General features: G+C 39.3%; 1 protein-coding gene across 2 annotated transcripts in view; it reads left to right on the forward strand.

The window, feature by feature from the left end:
* Positions 1-18,157, forward strand: part of atg3 (autophagy related 3) — a 33,419-nt gene extending 15,262 nt beyond the window's left edge. The window contains exons 4-11 of one of the 2 annotated variants that reach the window (XM_041210717.1): positions 4,854-4,924; positions 5,210-5,317; positions 6,027-6,164; positions 8,716-8,753; positions 10,916-11,068; positions 11,303-11,430; positions 14,371-14,439; positions 17,691-18,157. In XM_041210717.1, coding sequence (XP_041066651.1) covers positions 4,854-4,924; positions 5,210-5,317; positions 6,027-6,164; positions 8,716-8,753; positions 10,916-11,068; positions 11,303-11,430; positions 14,371-14,439; positions 17,691-17,772 — 787 coding nt within the window. In that variant the 3' untranslated portion in view covers positions 17,773-18,157. The remainder of the gene's footprint in view (positions 1-4,853; positions 4,925-5,209; positions 5,318-6,026; positions 6,165-8,715; positions 8,754-10,915; positions 11,069-11,302; positions 11,431-14,370; positions 14,440-17,690) is intronic. The other variant, XM_041210718.1, reaches the window with a different exon arrangement.
* Positions 18,158-19,007: the final 850 nt, after the last annotated feature.

Genomic DNA, 19,007 nt, shown 5'->3' on the forward strand with positions numbered 1-19,007 from the left:
TTCCCTGCCTAACTTCTCAGTTCTGGCGTTGTTCTAGTGTATCTTCCTTGCATGAGTCTCATATCTCGACTTTTTTTTTATAATATGGAGTACTCAAAAGTATGGTCTAACTAAGGTTCTCTACAAGTTTAACATAGTTTTGTGTTTTTTACATATAGCTTTATTAACTTACTTCATTATTTGTAATGACTGTGCAGCTGTAGGCCCACGTGTCTCTGTTTCTCTCTCTCTCATTTAGGCACTTATATTACCAACGGGTATGTGATCTCCTTAGTATGCTATGGTGCACCACCTCACACTTGTCTACATTTGAAATTCATATGCCAATTAAATTCCAATTCTGCAAGTTTATTGACCTTCCTGTATTTTGATGAGTCTTCCTCTGTATTAACTAGAATCCCCAATTTGGTAAAACAAAAATAAAAATACTTGGAAAAACTCAGCAGGTCTGGCAGCATCTGCGGAGAGAAACACAGTTAACATTTGGAGTCCGTATGACTCTTCAGAATTAAGTAAAAATAGAAAAGAGGTGAAATATAAGCTGGTTGGGGGGGCGGGGGGTGGGTGGTGGTAGCGGGTGGGATAGGTGGAGCTGGATAGAGGGCCAGTGATAGGTGGAGATAGACAAAAGGACAAAGAAGTGTTGAAAGTGGTGATATTATCTAAGGAATGTGCTAATTAAGGGTAGAAAGCAGGACAAGCAAGGTGCAGATAGCCCTAGTGGGGGTGAAGGGAAGGGATCGAAATAGACTAAAAGGTAGAGATAAAAAAAATAGATGGAAATACATTTAAAAATAATGGAAATAGGTGGGAAAAGAATAATCTATATAAATTATTGGGGAAAAAAGGGGGATCGGAAAGGGGGTGGGGATGGAGGAGAGAGTTCATGATCTGAAATTGTTGAACTCAATATTCAGTCCAGAAGGCTGTAAAGTGCCTAGTCGGAAGATGAGGTGCTGTTCCTCCAGTTTGCGTTGAGCTTCACTGGAGCAATGCAGCAGGCCAAGGATGGACATGTGGGCATGAGAGCAGGGTGGAGTGTTGAAATGGCAAGCGCCAGGGAGGTCTGGGTCATGCTTGCGGACAGACCGAAGGTGTTCTGCAAAGCGGTCACCCAGTCTGCGTTTGGTCTCTCCAATGTAGAGGAAACCACATTGGGAGCAACGAATGCAGTAGACTAAATTGAGGGAAGTGCAAGTGAAATGCTGCTTCACTTGGAAGGAGTGTTTGGGCCCTTGGACGGTGAGGAGAGGGGGAAGTAAAGGGGCAGGTGTTGCACCTTCTGCAGTTGCATGGGAAGGTGCCATGGGAGGGGGTTGAGGTGTAGGGGTGATGGAGGAGTGGACCAGGGAGTCCTGGAGGGAACGATCCCTGCGGAATGCCGCCGGGGGGGTGAAGGGAAGATGTGTTTGGTGGTGGCATCATGCTGGAGTTGGTGGAAATGGCGGAGGATGATCCTTTGAAAGCGGAGGCTGGTGGGGTGATAAGTGAGGACAAGGGGGACCCTATCATGGTTCTGGGAGGAAGAGGAAGGTGTGAGGGCAGATGTGTGGGAGATGGGCCGGACACGGTTGAGGCCCCTGTCAACCACTGTGGGTGGAAAACCTCGGCTAAGGAAGAAGGAAGACGTTAGAGGAACTGTTTTGGAAAGTGGCATCATCAGAACAGATGCGACGGAGGTGAAGGAACTGAGAGAATGGGATGGAGTCCTTACAGGAAGCGAGGTGTGAGGAGCTGTAGTTGAGGTAGCTGTGGGAGTCGGTGGGCTTGTAATGAATATTGGTGGACAGTCTATCACCAGAAATTGAGACTGAGAGGTCAAGGAAGGGAAATGTCGGAGATGGACCATGTGAAAATGATGGAGGGGTGGAAATTGGAAGCAAAATTAATAAATTTTTCCAGGTCCAGACGAGAGCATGAAGCAGCACTGAAGCAATCATCAATGTACCAAAGAAAGAGTTGTGGGAGGGGACTAGAGTCGGACTGGAACAAGGAATGTTCCACATACCCCATAAAGAGAGAGGCATAACTGGGGCCCATGCAGGTACCCATAGCCGCACCTTTTATTTGGAGGAAGTGAGAGGAATTTAAGGAGAAGTTGTTCAGCGTGAGAACAAGTTCAGCCAGACGGAGGAGAGTAGTGGTGGATATGGATTGTTCGGGCCTCTGAATATATTTCCATCCATTGTTTTATCTCTAACTTTTAGCCTCTTTCAATCCCTTCCCTTCACCCCACCCCACCCCGACTAGGGCTATCTGTACCTTGTTAGTCCTGCTTTCTACCCTTAATGTCATCATTGGCACATCCTTTAGCTAATATCACCACCGTCAACACCTCTTTGTCCTTTTGTCTATGACATCTTATGGCTATCTCCACCTATCACTGGCCCTCTATCCAGCTCCACCTGTCCCACCCACTGCACCCCCCCCCCCCCCCCCAAACCACCTTAAACCAGCTTATATTTCACCTCTTTTCTATCTTTGCCTAGTTCTGTTGAAGAGTCATACGGACTCGAAACGTTAACTGTGTTCCTCTCCGCAGATGCTGCCAGACCTTCTGAGTTTTTCCAGGTATTTTTATTTTTGTTTTGGGTTTCCAGCATCCTCAGTTTTTTGCTTTTACCCCAATTTGGTGTTGTCTTCAGATTTTGAAATTGTACTTCCAATTCTTGAACCCACATCATTTCTGTAAATGCTAAGCAAAATGGTCCTAGCATGGATCCTTGTCAAACATGCCTTCCACCTTTTGCCAGTCTAAATAACCATCTTTAACCCCTACTCTCTGTTTTGTGTTTTGTAGCAGCTAACCAGCCACTCTGTTAATTGTTCCCTGAATCCATATACTCTGACCTTCGTCATAAATCTTCTATGCGGCATCTTATTGAAGGCCTTTTGAAAATCCAAATATATACGTCCTTGCTTATTATCCTTATCTAATCTTCTTGTTACTTCTTTAAAGCATTCAATAAAGTTGGTCAAGCATCACCTTCCATTTTGGAATCCACGCTATTCTTTTTAATTATATTTTCAGTTTCTAGATGTTTTTCTACTACATCTCTAAAGATGCCATTATCTTTCCTACCACTGACTAAGCTAATTAGCCTATTGTTCCCCAGACTTGTTCTATTTCCCTTTTGAAATATTCACAATAGCTGTCCACCAATCCTCAGGCACTATTCCCTTTTTAATGAAGGTGTGTGCATGTACACACATGCTAGCACCTCTGCTATCCCTTTCCTCACTTGTTTTTCACATTGATGGATGCAATCCCTTTGGACTAGAGCTTTTATCCTCTTGTAATTTGATTAGTTTATGAATTATCTTTGCCACAACATCCCTCTCCACCCCTCCTCAAACATCCAACTTTTTATTTTAAATGCCTATCTTTTTTAATTTCTCCTAATATCAAATATCCCAAGTTAGTCTCCCTGGTAAATAGCGAGACAAAATACTTATTTAATAATGCTACCACTTTGCTATGATTACCTGTGAGTTTATCGTGTGTATCCCTTACCAGTTCTACCCTGTCCTGGTTCATTTTTTGCTGTTTGTGATTGTAGAATACTGCTTTTATATTCCTTGCTAATTTTTATTTTGCAGTTTTTCTTTGCCTTTCAGTTGTTTCTTTGATTTCTTTCCTAACCTTTCTGTTTTCTCTTTTGTTTGCCTCTCATTTGTTGGCTGTATACAATCGACATTAACAACTTAGATGAAGGGACCAAGTTGGCATGTATCCAAGCTTGCTGCTGGTACAAATCTAGGTGCAACAGTAAGCTGTGAGGAAACGGTAGATTCTGCAAAGCGGTATAGCAGGTTGAGTGAGCGGGACCTCTTTCCCCTTTTCTTCCCTATTTCATTGGTCCCCCTCCCTTTCCACTTGCTTTGAAATGTCCTTTACCTTAATTTTTCCAGCAGATAGCCTTCCTGAACTCTTGGCTGCTGTCATATACTGTAAAGGACACTGTGTATTTCCTAATGATTGAATATTCTTTAACTACATTCTGTTCTTTTTTCCCCATTTGGACTGCTTCCAACTACATAATTCCACGGTTAGCATTCTGGCTGTCCATCCAACAGCCTGCATGCTTCTTCTCACAGCTAGCAAATATATCGTACCTGTTGGACAGGACCAATGTCTGCAGGATTTCCTTATCTATCTTAGCTTCCCTTGCTCTACTATGTAACAATCCCTTTCCTGCACCTGGGCTTTCTTTGAGGTGTGGCTGCACACTAGTGAAAACTATCCAAAAATTCCTCTGCCTCCCTATTTGTCAAAATGTCTCCAACTCCCACAGCAGGCCAATAATTCTGAGGTGTTGTTTAGGTGCAATTGCTATACTCTAAGGGTTGCTTAAATCTTTGGGTCAAAAATCCATTGATCCAATATCTTATCTTTAAGTTAGACCAACTGGAGTCCCTTGTGACCCTGCCAGAATATTTAGGGAGGGGAGATTCCCTGATTTAAAAACGCCTGGTGAGTGCATCTAGGGAGTTGGATGAAACGGCAATGACTTGTCACTCGAGTTATAATGATAAGCCCAGATCTAATTTTGAATTTTATTTTAGTGACTTCATGAGGGAGATAATCAGCAATCAGTCACCGGCCGCACTCAAGTAATTTGGGGGCCAGACCAAGACCCAAACATGTTTCTCTGGGCCTCGTTTCTGCCGACCAGAAGTCCATTTTTGTTTGCAGTAGAGCAAGAAAATGTAGTTAGAATTTTGATTTTAAAATAATGAAACCCTAAGACAGTGCTCATGCAAACTGGCATTTCAACTAACAAATATAAGGTGATAAAGATAATTCATTTATAATGAAGTGATTGTAATCTATATGCTACTGTTTGCTTCAGGGGTACAGGGGAGGATGCCAAAGTCAAACCATACTTACCCAAGGAAAAGCAGTTTCTGGTGACTAGAAATGGTACGAGCTTGTTCATACTGAATCAATTAATTGTACTTTTTGAGGTAGTCATAAAACATTATTATGACCTGGTGTCTCCTTGCTATTTAAAATAATGTTAAGTGTCAGGTTGTTTCACCTGTTCACTTGTTCACTAATCAGAAATTCTTACCACTTTAATATTGTTAAATGGCCTACTTATTTAATGAACATGGTGATATTTTTGTTTAGTTTTGAGAAGTAGAGGAAACTAATAGCGATTCTTTTACTGTTTCACCAAGAGTGTTTTTCCCCCTCCCCATATAGTTCCTTGCTATAAGCGCTGCAAACAAATGGAGTATTCTGATGAATTTGAAGCAGTCATTGAAGAGGATGATGGTGATGGGGGATGGGTGGATACTTATCACAATTCAGGTATCATGATAAATCAAGAAGAGATGGTTTATATATTGAAAATGTTAATCGTCTAATCTTAAAACTGTCAAGAATCTTTGTGCCTCTAATTTGATAAACAGTTTTGAACTAAAGACAAGAGCCAACCAAAGTAAAATCTAGCCTTTTCTTGGTATTTGTGCTGGCGGTGTTAATTTATAAGGTAATAAGAATTGTGAAAAATGTTACTTGGTTTTGCAGAAAATGAGCTATAAAATAAAAAAGTTTGGTAAGCTGCAGCTTTTTGAGGAATTACTCTATAGTCACTTTTTTCCTGCACTTAAACTATGAACTGATCATTTGCCTTAGAATATAAAGATATCTCTGCCTTTAATTTGCTCAAAAGTCTGGGTTTCCTTTACTGATAATGCTTGCAGTACTGCAGTTATGTACCAGGATTTCAATTGATTGGTGCTTTTAAAATAAACAGAGAAAGAATAAAATGATTGAGTAAGGATAATTAGAAGATATAACTGAAAGAAACAGATGGCATCACAACCTCATTTCTGAAGCTCAGATGCGATAATTATAATCCCTTTCGGCTGTCCGTTTTTCTTAATGTATAAGTATATCGTAACGTGCAGTTATCTGTTGAATGTTTTAAGAATTTTTTTCTTTTGCTCATGTGAATTGCAAACTTTGCCTGACAAGCACCATCTGTTTTTTTACTGCATTTTCCTCTCATTGGCAGGTGTTGCTGGATTGACAGAATCTGTTACAGAGATTACTTTAGAAAGCAAAGACAACTCAAAGTGTATAGGCAGCACCACTGCATGTATGGATGATAATGAGGAAGATGATGATGAAGGAGAAGCAGCTGATATGGAAGGTGACAGCACAGCTACACTCTTAATAGCAGTCTGTTTGAATGCTCGTTTCTTTCTGGGTTCCCTGACCCTTGTTGATTCCTTTAGTGTCAATCTCTGACTTAAATATGTTCATCTACCGAGCATCCATGGCTCACTGGGTAGAGTTCCAAAGATTCACAACCCTTTAAATGAAGAAATTTCACAATTTCAGTCCTCATTCTGAGTCTGTGACCCTGTGTTCTAGACTCACCACCTAGGAAACTCGCTGCCACAGGTAGTGGTTGAAATATATATAGTGTAGACACATTTAAGGGGAAACTAGACAAGCACATGAGAGACAAGGGAATAAAGGGTTACGTTGATAGATTTAGATGAGAAAAGATGGGAGGAGGCTTGAATGGAGCTTAAACATCAGCATGTACTTGTTGTGCTGAATGGCCTGTTTCTGTGCCATATATCTGATGTAGTCCTATGTAACATCTACCCTATCAAACCCTTTTAAGATATGTATATGTTTCACTGAGAACACCTCTCATTCTTCTTGATTCTAGGAATTATAGGCCTAGTTTACTCAATCCCTCCTCATAGAACAATCCCCTCATCCCAGGAACCAGCCCAGTGAACCTTTTATTGGTCATCCTCTAAAGCAAGTATATCATTCCTTAGGTAAGGAGACCAGGCCAAATTGTATACAGTGCTCCAGGTGTGGTCTGACCAATACAATTGAAGTAGAACTTATTTACTCATTGCTATTATACTCTAATCCCTTTGTAGTGAAGTCTAACATACCATTTGCTTTCCTAATTTCTTAACAGAAGTCTTTAAAATTGTGAATGGGTTGGACAGGTTCGATGCGGAGAAAATGTTTCCACTTATGGGAAAGTCTAAAATTGAGCCGTGATTAGAAGATAGTTATTAATCAACCCGATAGGGAAATGAGGGGAAATTTATTCAGTAGTTAAATTGTGTAACTTGCTGCCACGATGAGGCAAATAGCTTTGGTGCTTGCAAAAGGAAACTAGACAAATACACGAGAGAAAAAGGGAATTGACATATATGCTGAAAGGCTGAGATGAAGTAACTGGAATGAGAGGAGACTCCCATAAAAAGCGGTGCAAACTAGTTGCATCGAATGGCCTGTTTCCATGCTGTATATTTTATGCAATCCTACGTAATTATGGCTGATCCTTATCTTAAGTCCGTTAACCTGCTTTGGCTTCATATCTTTTTATACCCACGTCTCTCAAAAACCTAAAGATTTCCAGATCTAAAATAATTAATTGAGGTAGCATTTGCTTTTTGTGGTCGAGTGTTCCACACTTCTACCACCCTTAGTGTGACAAAGTGTTTTCTATCTGCTTTCCTGTTTCTGACTTTAAGATTATGGCTCTTTGCCCTCAACTCCCCCACCAGCAGAAAATGCTTCCCCCTATTTAAAGTATAAATTGCTTTCAAAATCCTAAAAATCTCAATCAAATCAGCCCTTATTCTTCTACATTCCAGGGATTACAAACTTAGTTTATGGAACCTCGCTTCCTAATCTAACCCTTAGTGCCCTGCTAACTTTCTGCTTCCAAGGCCTATACATACTTTATAAGGTGGGGTGCCCAGAACTGTACATAGTACTTCAGACGTGGTCTAACTTTGTACAACCATAGTAAAACTTCCTCCCCTTCATATTCTACAGCTATAAAGTCTGACATTCCGTTAGCCTTTCTGATTTATTTCTTGTACCTACTACATTTTAGTGATCTTTCTACATCTCTTTGGACCTCTAGTGTTGCTAGTTTTTCAATTAATTATTTTAACAATGTTCAGACCACTTTTGGTCCAAGTGGATAAACTCACACTTATCTGCGTTGGAATCCATCAGCACACTTTTGCCCACACACTTAATCTATCAATCTCTCTGTAATTTCCTGCTCCCATCTAACAGATAACAGCTATTGGTGGACATGTGCTGACATTCTGCTGGCTACAGCCATTACAAATGGCATGTCAAGCAAGAATAACATTTCAATAGGTTTTGATTTTCTCTCTCTTGCTCTCCTCCTTTAAGATACCGCTTAAATTGGCCAAGCTTTTGGTTACCTGACCTAATGTATCCTTTTTTGGCTTGGTATGATTACACTCCTGGGATGCCTTGGGACATCTTGCAATGTTAACAGTGCTATATAACTGCAAGTTGTTGGTTTCTCAGTGAGAATGGTGAGTTGATGCAAACAAAAAAGACAATGGAATGATCTCAATGGTATCCACAATGAGCCGATTTTATTATGTACTATTGCCATTATCAGTGTTTCGAAGCGGTAGTACTCAGTCTGACAACTTACCTTTGAACAGCTGCATTCTTTTTGTGGACCTTATTTTGCTATTTTAGTTTTGGCTACCTGATGGCTGAATTGTGTTCAGAGTTGTAGCAGGTAGGTGAAGTTAAAGGAAAGCATCCTATTCAGTGCTACACATGTACAGATAATAATCTGGTGATCTGTTAATATGATTATATTGTTAAACCGATATATAATTTGTGTTCTTGTTCCAACATCTTGGTAAATGTTTCCATTTTTGCAGCCTATGAAGAGAGTGGCTTGTTAGAAGATGCAGATGATGTAAGTTACAAATTGCTACAATATGAGAGAAAAAAATATGCATGCTTTAACTGTCCTCATCACCTTGCTCAAGTATTGTGTAATAAACTCAGCTTATTGTCTTGAGAACACACTAGTCAAAGTGCACTGAGTGACACAATCTGTTCTGGCACAGGAGAAATATTAGGCCAATTCACTGGGAAGTTTCTCTGACCCCCGAAGGCAAGAGACTACAGTGATTAAAATCACCAGTCCCAGTTTGCCCACCTACATACTATAACTCGATGTCTTCAACTGATGGGAGCTTATCCAACTCCATTTGAAACTGTTCTGCAAATCACATTCACAACACTGACAACCTATTCCAGAGAATGACAACTCTACAAAAAAAAGTCATATGGACAAATGCAGCTTAATTAAGGAAAGCCAGCATAGATTTCTTAAGGGAGAATCATATTTAACTAACTTGCTGGTGTTTTTTTGAAGAGGTAAGAGAAAGGGTTAATGAGAGCAATGCTGTTGATGTGGCGTACATGGACTTCCAAAAAGGCATTTGATACCGTGGCGTACAACAGGCTTGTGAGCAAAGTTATAGCTCATGGGATAAAAGGGACAGTAGCAACATGAATACGAAATTGGCTGAGTGACTGGAAACTGAGAGTAGATGTTAATGGATGTTTTCCAGGCTAGAGGAACGTTTGTAGTGGAGTTCCCCAGCAGTCAATGTTGGGACCCTTGCTTTTCCTGATAAATATTAATGACCTTGGTGTACAGGACACAATTTCAAAATTGCAGATGACATGGAACTTGGAGGCATTGTAAACTGAGTATAGTGTAGATCTTCAAAGGGACATAGACAAGTAGGTGGAATGGGTGGACAAGTGGCGGATGAAATTCAGTGCGGAGAAATGTGAGGTGATTCATTTTGGTAGGAAGAACATGGAGCGACAATGTAAAATAAAGGGTACATCTCTAAAGGGGGCGCAAAAGCAGAGGGACTTGGATGTATACGTGCATAAGTCATCGAAGGTAGCAGGACAGGTTGAGAGAGTGGTTGATAAAATATACAGTGTCCTAGGCTTTATTAATAGGGGCATAGATTATAAGAGCAAGGAGGTTATGTTGAACTTGTATAAGACACTGGTTCAGCCTCAGCTGGAGTATTTCATCTCATTCTGGGCGTCACACTTCAGGAAGGATGTGAAGGCATTGGAGAGAGAGAGAGAAGGATTCACGAGAATGGTTCCAGGGTGAGGAACTTCAGTTATGAAGATAGACTGGAGAAGCTGGGGCTGTTTGAGAAGAAAAGGCTGAGAGATCTGATAGAGATATTCAAAATCATGAGGGGTCTGAGCAGAGTAGATAGGGAGGAACTCTTTCCACTTGTGAAAGGATCACGAATGAGAGGCCACAGATTTAAAGTAATTGGTAAAAGAAGTAAAAGTGACATGAGAGAACTTTTTATGCTGCGAGTGATTATGGTGTAAAATGCGCTGTCTGAGAGTGTGAGGCATTCAAAAGGGAATTAGACTGTTATTTGAAAAAGAACAATATGCAGGGTTACGGGCAGAAGGAAAGAGAATGGCACTAGGTGATTCACTCAGAGAGCTGGTATGCACACAATGTGCTGAATGGCCTCCTTTTGCGCTGTAACAATCTGTGATTCTGAATATTTCTATCCCTATATGTGCATATTTAAGTGGCATGTATCAGAGGCCTTAAAAGACTGTATAGTTTAACCATTATCCTTGCAAATAATTCCTTTAAGATTCACTTAAGCGAGCTTCCGACAGGAAGACAGGAAGTCGCCCACACTTCGTAAGTTAACCTGAACCCACAAATAAACAAGCTGGATCAGGTTACTAACAGCTGCTAATAAGCATCTAACACTTGAACAGAACCTGACCTCTGATATGTATGATTCCGAGGCAGTACCTTCTAGTATTCAGCTATTTTTCCTCCTATTAAAAGAAAGCCAGAGAACAGATTGTCCTAGCTTATTCCTAGGAGTAGAGGATTGCTTTCTCTTCTAGGGACTGACACATGGCTGTAAAGGTTAGGATAATATAATTCAAATGGAGAGAAAAAGGAAGATTTTATTTAAATGCTACCATAAAAGTGATACCGTTTGGATTTGAGTAGAGGCTATACCTGGCATTTTTTTACATTATGTATTGTACTAGGCAACTCTGGATACCAGTAAGATAGAAGCAAACAAGCCCAAAGCAGATGCTGCTGGAGAAGATGGGATTCTTCAGACTAGAACCTATGATCTATACATTACTTATGACAAGTATTATCAGACACCAAGACTTTGGTTGTTTGGTTACGATGAGGTAAATAACTAGTTCTTTTTAAAGCATTGTTACTTAAGCACAGCATTTCACAAATTTGTCTATGGGTTTTATCTCCTTGAGCATTATTTTGTAAAGGGTATGACTCAAGTGTGGAATATACCAAATTTTATTCTTTTAACGTAGTGCAAATTTTCTATGTTTGCAGATTAATATAAAACTATATGAAACCTTTGATATGGTAATTCTTTTATCCTGATGTCTTCCTCTTTTCAGCAACGACACCCACTGACTGTTGAAGAGATGTATGAAGACATTAGCCAGGACCATGTCAAGAAAACAGTGACAATTGAAAATCACCCTCACTTGCCTCCACCTTCAATGTGTTCTGTCCATCCATGCAGGTATTGTTTTTAATTTGCAATAGTCTAAAAATTATTTTGGGAATTAAAGATTTCTAAATGTTTGTTCAAATGAAACAGCACAATGCTCACTGGTAGCTTTTAAAACATCTGGTCTTCAATAATATCTTTAACCTAAGTTATTAAAATAAATATTTCAATTAAATTAACTATTGTCAAAAAATATTGGCATGGAAGGTGATTTCTAAATTTCTGCATGTAGTTATGGAAATTCAAATATTAATTTATCAAGCATCTAATATGCAATTGATAGGTAAATACTTGGCTGTCCTAAAAATGAAACAAGGATTAAGGTGAGGCTGTATTTTCTGTTATTCATATTTCTCAACATCTTTTGATGAATTCAATGCCAAATAATGTTAGCTATTAACGTAGCCAGTTCTACGATAAAATATCTCAGTGGAGTGGCTTACATCCATGGATTTTCTTGACTACACATCATTTGCACTTTGAGGCTCAGGTGCATTCAGTTGTCGCTCTGTTGACTATAAATCTATATGAAGGGCGCACTGCTGTTCCAATTGAGATGGAGATTTACTCTTCTGCCACTCATTTCATAGGGATCCTTGGTTACGTGACTCAGTTCGTCTGAGAGTTTTCAAGTGAAGCTGTCATGCTGAATTATTAGGAAAAAGGGAAACCAGGAAGAAACTGTATCCTTCTAGGTTCCCTATCACAGTACTTCAGTGACTAAGATTTTTCAGGTTTGAGGCTTGATATCAACATATAGTAGGATAGTTTGATAAAGCATATCAATTCAAATAGATAATTTATTTGGATGAAAGCATTCTTTTCCAAGTACTTGTGATTTGAAGACCACTGTTTCAAGACTATACCAAATCAGAGGGTAGATTATAATGGGCTAAAAAAAGCTCAAGAAAATGAATGCTATTTGTATAGTAACTTCTTAGAAGCTATTTTTTTGTTTATAACCTAACAGTTCTCATTCATTTATGCAATCTCCCAAAAAACCATAGCTATCATCAATTTAGAGGCATTTTGGCAAAACTAATGCACATACACCACAAATACTATAATATCTAAGGAGTTTGTCCCAAAATATTGAATAAGTATATAACTTAATATGTTTTTATTCTGAACTAGGCTAGTCCAAATACAAATTTTTGTGTTTTAAGATTATGCCATCTCCAACCTATAGGCAGTGCAGTGTCATTTATTTTTCTCACTGATATTCTATTTCATCTGATCTGCTGTTGATTGCACAACACTCTAGTTGTTCATTTTGTGCAGATTACAACTAGTTCCTTATCTTTGGTTCATAAATGTACGACTGGAAGTAGTTGTCAATAAATAGCAGTGCACTTTGTATGAAATAATTGATAACTGGCACATCATTTGACATGTGACCAACGATTATGGATTGCTTTTATTTCTGTCCTCTGTTCTGTCTTTTACATTTAATCTTTTATCTATGGCCTCCCAGCCTAGATGCTTCAACAGTCTGTTTATATCTGTGCAGTCCATCCTTTAATAATTTTAAACATTTTAAACAGCCCATTATCTGCTTTCTAATAATTAAGACCACATTGTACAAGGCTATCTGTCTTATTTGGATTTTCTCATACCAGAAAATATCCTGGTGGTTCTGCGCTAGAAACCCTGGTACCTCATCATACTTGTTATTTTATAGAGCCCTATACTGCACACGTTGAGGCCTAATTAGTGTGATGTTTGACAATGACACTCATAAATCATTCTTCACTTACAGGCAGGATCTGTGCTTTGTCATCTTGTCATAGCAGAAAATGTTGTTTAAAAGTATTATATTATTGGGAAAGATAGCACATTTTCATTTCCTCTTTCACCAATTCTGGGTACTGTGCAGCAACAAATGGCCAAAACTGGGAAGTGTTCTTTCCTGACACTTCATTCACATTGAGCACTCTCGGGGCAGTCCCATTTCTGGTTTCCCACGTAGACAACAAGATGTTGAGCAAATGTTTAAAATGGATCACAAACTCAATTATGCTTATCTGTTTACATTTTCAAAATAAATACTACCAACTTTCTGAGAATGAGCAAGGGTCCTTTATTTCATGCACATAACTGTCATTGTGTTTGCATCCAGAAACTCACTCAGTTGTGGAAACATGCCTGAAACTCCATTGCTCAGTCTAGTTTTCCAAATCTGTTTTCTTCCTAAAAGTTGCAATCTTGTCACTTGCTTGAATATGATGAGTGTAAGTGAGGAGGCACTCATGGGAGCAACAGGCAGTCACTGCAATAATGCTTCATTCCACAACCTTGCCAACGTTCCGCTAATTACTGCACTTGTTTCACAGACCCTAGTATGAGAACCATTGTTGTAGACTCCCCAGCCAGGGGGGAGCATTAGCTGTTTACCACTTGGCTTTAATCTTTTATCTTGTGATAAACCTAGACTTCCATCAAGTCCTTATTAACCTGAGATGCTACCTTTTAAAACCCTGTGAACCTGTACCCTAAATGTCTCTTCTCTTCCACAGCACTGAGCCTACATCCACTGAGTATAATTACTGATTTTTTTTTAAAATCAGAATGGATCATCTCTCAATTATTTGTAATGAATTCCATATTTTAGCTCATTCCCCACCTTATCAATATCTCTTTTGCAGCTTCCAAGGAATTCAAAGGAATTTTCAATTTAGGTATTGTCCGCAAATTTTGACAGCCCTCTAGGTTTATATCCAAATCATTAATGTACATATAAATCCAAATCATTATTATGCACGTGAACTGAAGTGCGCTCCTTCTTGTCCAATTTCTGTTAATGCTTCCAAGTCTAGATTTTTACTGTTTAAGTGACAATGCAATAATTTAACCTAATCATTCCTGAGACATCACTTGTATTTGGTCTCTCCTGTCAGTGCTCTTTGTATTTGTAAATATTAGTTTAAAAGTATCTAACTTCTTGTGTTACAGACACGCAGAGGTAATGAAAAAAATCATTGAAACAGTTGCAGAAGGTGGAGGTGAACTCGGTGTACATATGTATCCTTGGAGGTTAACAAACAACCAAAATGTTAATGGAAGCTTAGATTTTCATATTTTCTTTTAGTAACAAATTGCATTTATCCAGTGCCTTTAACACAATGTCTAACCATTGCTTTTCTCACCAGTATCAACTTCTCCATCCACTATTGCCAGAAGGTCTATAAAGCAGCTGATTTCAGCCTTGCTGATGTTGTCTCCTAATCTACTGTGGCTCACATTAATGTTTCAATGTATCCGTAGAAGAGGTGGCCAAAGGGATTATGGAGTAATTTTAGCCAGTCAGAAATCAGCTGAAACACAATGAATACATAGAGCTTGTTCCTACAGGAGCAGTTTGTCTGATTTATTTATAATTTGCTGAGGGGAATTAACCTCAGCAGAGAGTATAATGGTCTAGTTTCTAAACTCCCTTTGCTGGCATCCTGTTCCACTATGAAGGCAGGGTCATTGAATATTTTTAAGGCTGAGTTAGATAGATTCTTAATTAACAAGGGAGTCAAAAGTTATAGGGTTAGACAAGAAAGTAGAGTTGCAGCCACAATCAGATCAGCCATAATCTTATCAAATGTTGGAGTAGGCTCAAGGGGCTGAATAGTCTACTTCTGCTCTTAATCCGTTTGTACAAAGTTAACAGCAGTCTCATAAATCATACAACTGATCACTTGACCCATGGTCGAATACATAATCTGGATGCCAAGAGCCCCCACAATCTGGAGTTGACCTCTATGCTCTGTGCCTGTGTTTGAAACTCACAGCCAGGTTGCGCAGTGCACTTAGACATCAGTGTGGTATAGCTATCTGTAATCTTTGCTAGGCTGAATACCAAGGTCTTTACCTCCATCCTCTGCAGCAGGAATAGAGTGTGTGAAAGCCCTCCAGGGATATGCTTTCTGGATTGTATTATTGACTTGCTCTTGCTCCTGCCTGCTTCTCTTCTGTGAAATTTCTACACCTTGTCTTTTAGACTATGCAGGTGCCAATTCCTGGGCTGGTCTTTGCTTGTGTAAGGTTGAGTTATGCTATATCTTTTGGAAGGATACGGTCCTTTTCCACCAGTCAGACATGCTCTGAATTTTCAGGATTTGAGAGAGTCAAGAGTTAGCAGCTGGTGGCAAGGTTAAGCAGAGATAGAGGAGTGACTGCTGAAAGCAGTTTTTTTTTAAATTGTGCATTGTGTGTGAGAGTGTGACTTGAATGAAGGGCAAAGACAGTGAGATGGCTAAAAACCCTGTGGAATTTCGCCAGAAGCCATGCTTTTGAAGCTTGTTTCTCCACCTCCACCTTCCCACCCTACAAATCTTAAATGTCCATGATAGCCTCATGCAGAGAAGGCAGGATGTATGTCTCCTGGCTTCCCCTTGTTACTTTGTGTCAGCTTTTCCTACAAGAAATAAGTTCTTAGATTTAGACTGGCCAGATGTTTTGAGGATGTACATGTCAGGGTAAAATAGTGTTGCTAACATGTCAAAAGTGGTAAGGTGTGAGGAGGTGAGAGAATTAATAGTGAGAATAGTGGGTGCAGAAAGCTCCAGTATTTTCAGAAAGAAAAAGACACTGATGAACCTGTTCTTCCAACTGATGAAACCACCATATCATGATGAACGATATCAGTCCATACTGTGTTTAACATGACTTTGGCTATGTACTCTCAACTTTATTTCCTCATAACACCACTCATGTGGAACTCCTTGTACCTGCTATTTTCTAGTAAAGGCTCAAATATGTGTTTGTCAGTTATCTAATGACCAGCCTATAAATATACTGCTTGAGAGCTGGGAACTGAGAGGTGAGCAGTGTCCATTTGGGTTCAAGATGGGACAACTGTCTATGGAAGTTCAAAACTATAATGACCATCTTTGGCCAACTCTGTAATCCATTATCAGAATCGGGTAAGTCTGTATTACCCCGGGGTACTGGTGATAGTTGATCAGCCAGCCTGATCTAGAGCTGGACTTTTTCCCCACTTAGCTTGAGATAGCCTGCTGCAAGCAAGTGCTCCATAGGTAAGGTGGTCTTTGCTGGACATGCAAGAGGAAGCATAGCAGTGTTCCATACTATTGAGCTATATTATTTTAGATTAACCTCCAGCAGTGCATTCATACAGTTGGGTTTCCTAAAACCTTGGATCTGCCAACCTGTGCCTAAGCTCTCTGGACTTGTGCGACTGGGATGTGCCAGTATAGGGTGAAAATGTACCACCTGTAGGGCAAGAAGAAATTCTGCATGTGTAAATATCTCAGTAGCTTGACTTAAAGACATTTTAAAAACATAGCTATGAGATTCATCCTTGTTAGATACCCAGTTAACTAAAAGTGTCATCTATGTGAGTATTGCCATAATGGCTACAGCTCTTTTACATGTGCTAGCCTGTGTTTGACAGCCTTTTTATACAGAAAGAAAAACCATACATGGCAGATAAATCTTTTGTAAATAGCTCACTTACATTTAGTATATTTTGATTAAATTGACTTCATTTTGAAGTTAATAGAATCAAAAATTGAAAGCTGAACTATATATAATCATATTACACTTTTTCAGTTTGATACCTCTGGGAAGGCAATAAGACCATGAAGAAATCTTTCCTGTAAAACAAGAGTTTCAGGTTAGCCCCAATTCAGATTTGCCATGTCTGATTAAATACTTTGCCTGGTCAAGCTTTGTGCCTTGGAAATCAAGAATCATGCATAAAGAGACTGAGAAATGTAGCTAATGGTTTAAAAACTAGGAAAAGAAAGGAACATAAAGGTGAATGCAAACTAGTATGCAATGACATCGAGTTTGCCATTGAGCTTCACAATCCTCTGTACCCAACTGTGATGCCATTGGTGTGATGCGCTCTGCGAAGTGTCTTCTCCTTGGTTGCATTTCAATATTTTATGATTTAAATCTGACAAAAGAAAGATGGGGTAGTCACCAAGTATGTGTATCAGAATCTTTCCTTTATTACATTTGGGCTTATGTAGCAATAGGCGGTCCCCTTTCAATCTGATTTTTATACTATTTCTTTCTTCAGTTCACTCTACCCTTAGGACTGTATGATAGTTTGAAGCACCCACAATAAGAACACAATAATAGTGTGTTTCTCAATATTAACCTCTTCAGTCATTAAGGATTTCCAGAAGCCACCCTCAGGGCACAGGAGAATTCAGGTTTTTAATGGTTAAGTATTAATTTGTACCTTAAAAAAAGTAGTGCAATATTAATTACACTGACTTTTAGTGATGTTTCCTTAACCTATTGGTTTTCAGGTACCTTCTTATTTTTTTGAAATTTGTTCAAGCAGTCATTCCAACAATTGAATATGATTACACAAGACACTTTACCATGTAACTTCAAAGTTTACACAATCAGAATATTCTCAGAATATGTTCTGAGTTGATAATGTGCTGCTGCCTTTCAATTGTAGCTACTAATTCACTCAACATAATTCTGACCATTGCTTGTTCAGTTTCAGTTCCTTTTTACAGAAGTTCTGTAATGACATTGGCAAGAGCTTGTCTGTTTATACAAATGAAGAAGCTGAATTCAATTACAAAACTTTTTTTTCCATGAAATCCTCATTTTGTGCTCCCCTGTTCTACTTTTGAGTAAACAACTGAAACAAATACAAACTCTCTAATTCATGTTTCATTGCATTTTGAAAGTAAGATATATTGACTTCTATTAAACCCAATTTATATTTGCAGTATACAAATAAATGAAAAAGACTGACAAAGGTTTTCTTAAAACATTCTGTTTTTATTGCAAATGGGATTGTCACACATGTCAAATCTTGTGCATGTTTAGGTAAGAGACATCTTCAACATTTACCTGGAAAATAGTGAACATAATTAGCGTTACACAAGCAAGAAGGCGAACTAAATTCAGAGCTAGGTGCTGAGGAGGGTAGTAATTCTATTCCTCTGCCACTATGAAACATAAAAAATAGGAGCATGAGTAGGTCATTCAGCCCTTTGAGTCTGCTCCACCATTCAGTATGATCATGGCTGATCCTCTATCTCAATGCCATACTCCTGCTTCCTCCCCATATCCATTGATGCCTTTAGAGTCTAGAAATCCATCTATTTCCTTCTTAAATATATTCAGTGACATGGCCTCCAGCCTTCTGTGGCAAAGGATACCACAGGTTCACCAGCCTTGGTGTGAAGAAGTTTCTCCTAATCTCAGCCCTAAATGAGCTACCCTGTATCCTGAGACTGTAACCCCTTGTTCTAGACCCCACAGCCAGAGGAACCATCATCCCTGTGCCCAGTCTGTCCAGCTGTGACAGAATTGTATACATTTCAATGAGATCCCCTCTCATTCTTCTGGACTCCAGTGAATACAAGCCTAGTCGACCCAATCTTTCCTCGTACAACAATCCTGCCATCCCAGGAATCAGTCTGGTGAACCTTCGCTGCACTCTTTCTATGGCAAGTATATCTTTTCTTGGGTAGAGTCCAAAACTGCACACACCACTCCAGGTGTAGTTTCACCAAGGCCCTGTACAACTGCAGTAAGACATTCTTGCTCCTGTGCTCAAGTCCTCTTGCAATGAAGGCCAACGTACTATTTACCTTTTTAAC

This window comes from Carcharodon carcharias, chromosome 18 (assembly GCF_017639515.1).
Source record: "Carcharodon carcharias isolate sCarCar2 chromosome 18, sCarCar2.pri, whole genome shotgun sequence".
Taxonomy (NCBI): Eukaryota; Metazoa; Chordata; class Chondrichthyes; order Lamniformes; family Lamnidae; genus Carcharodon; species Carcharodon carcharias.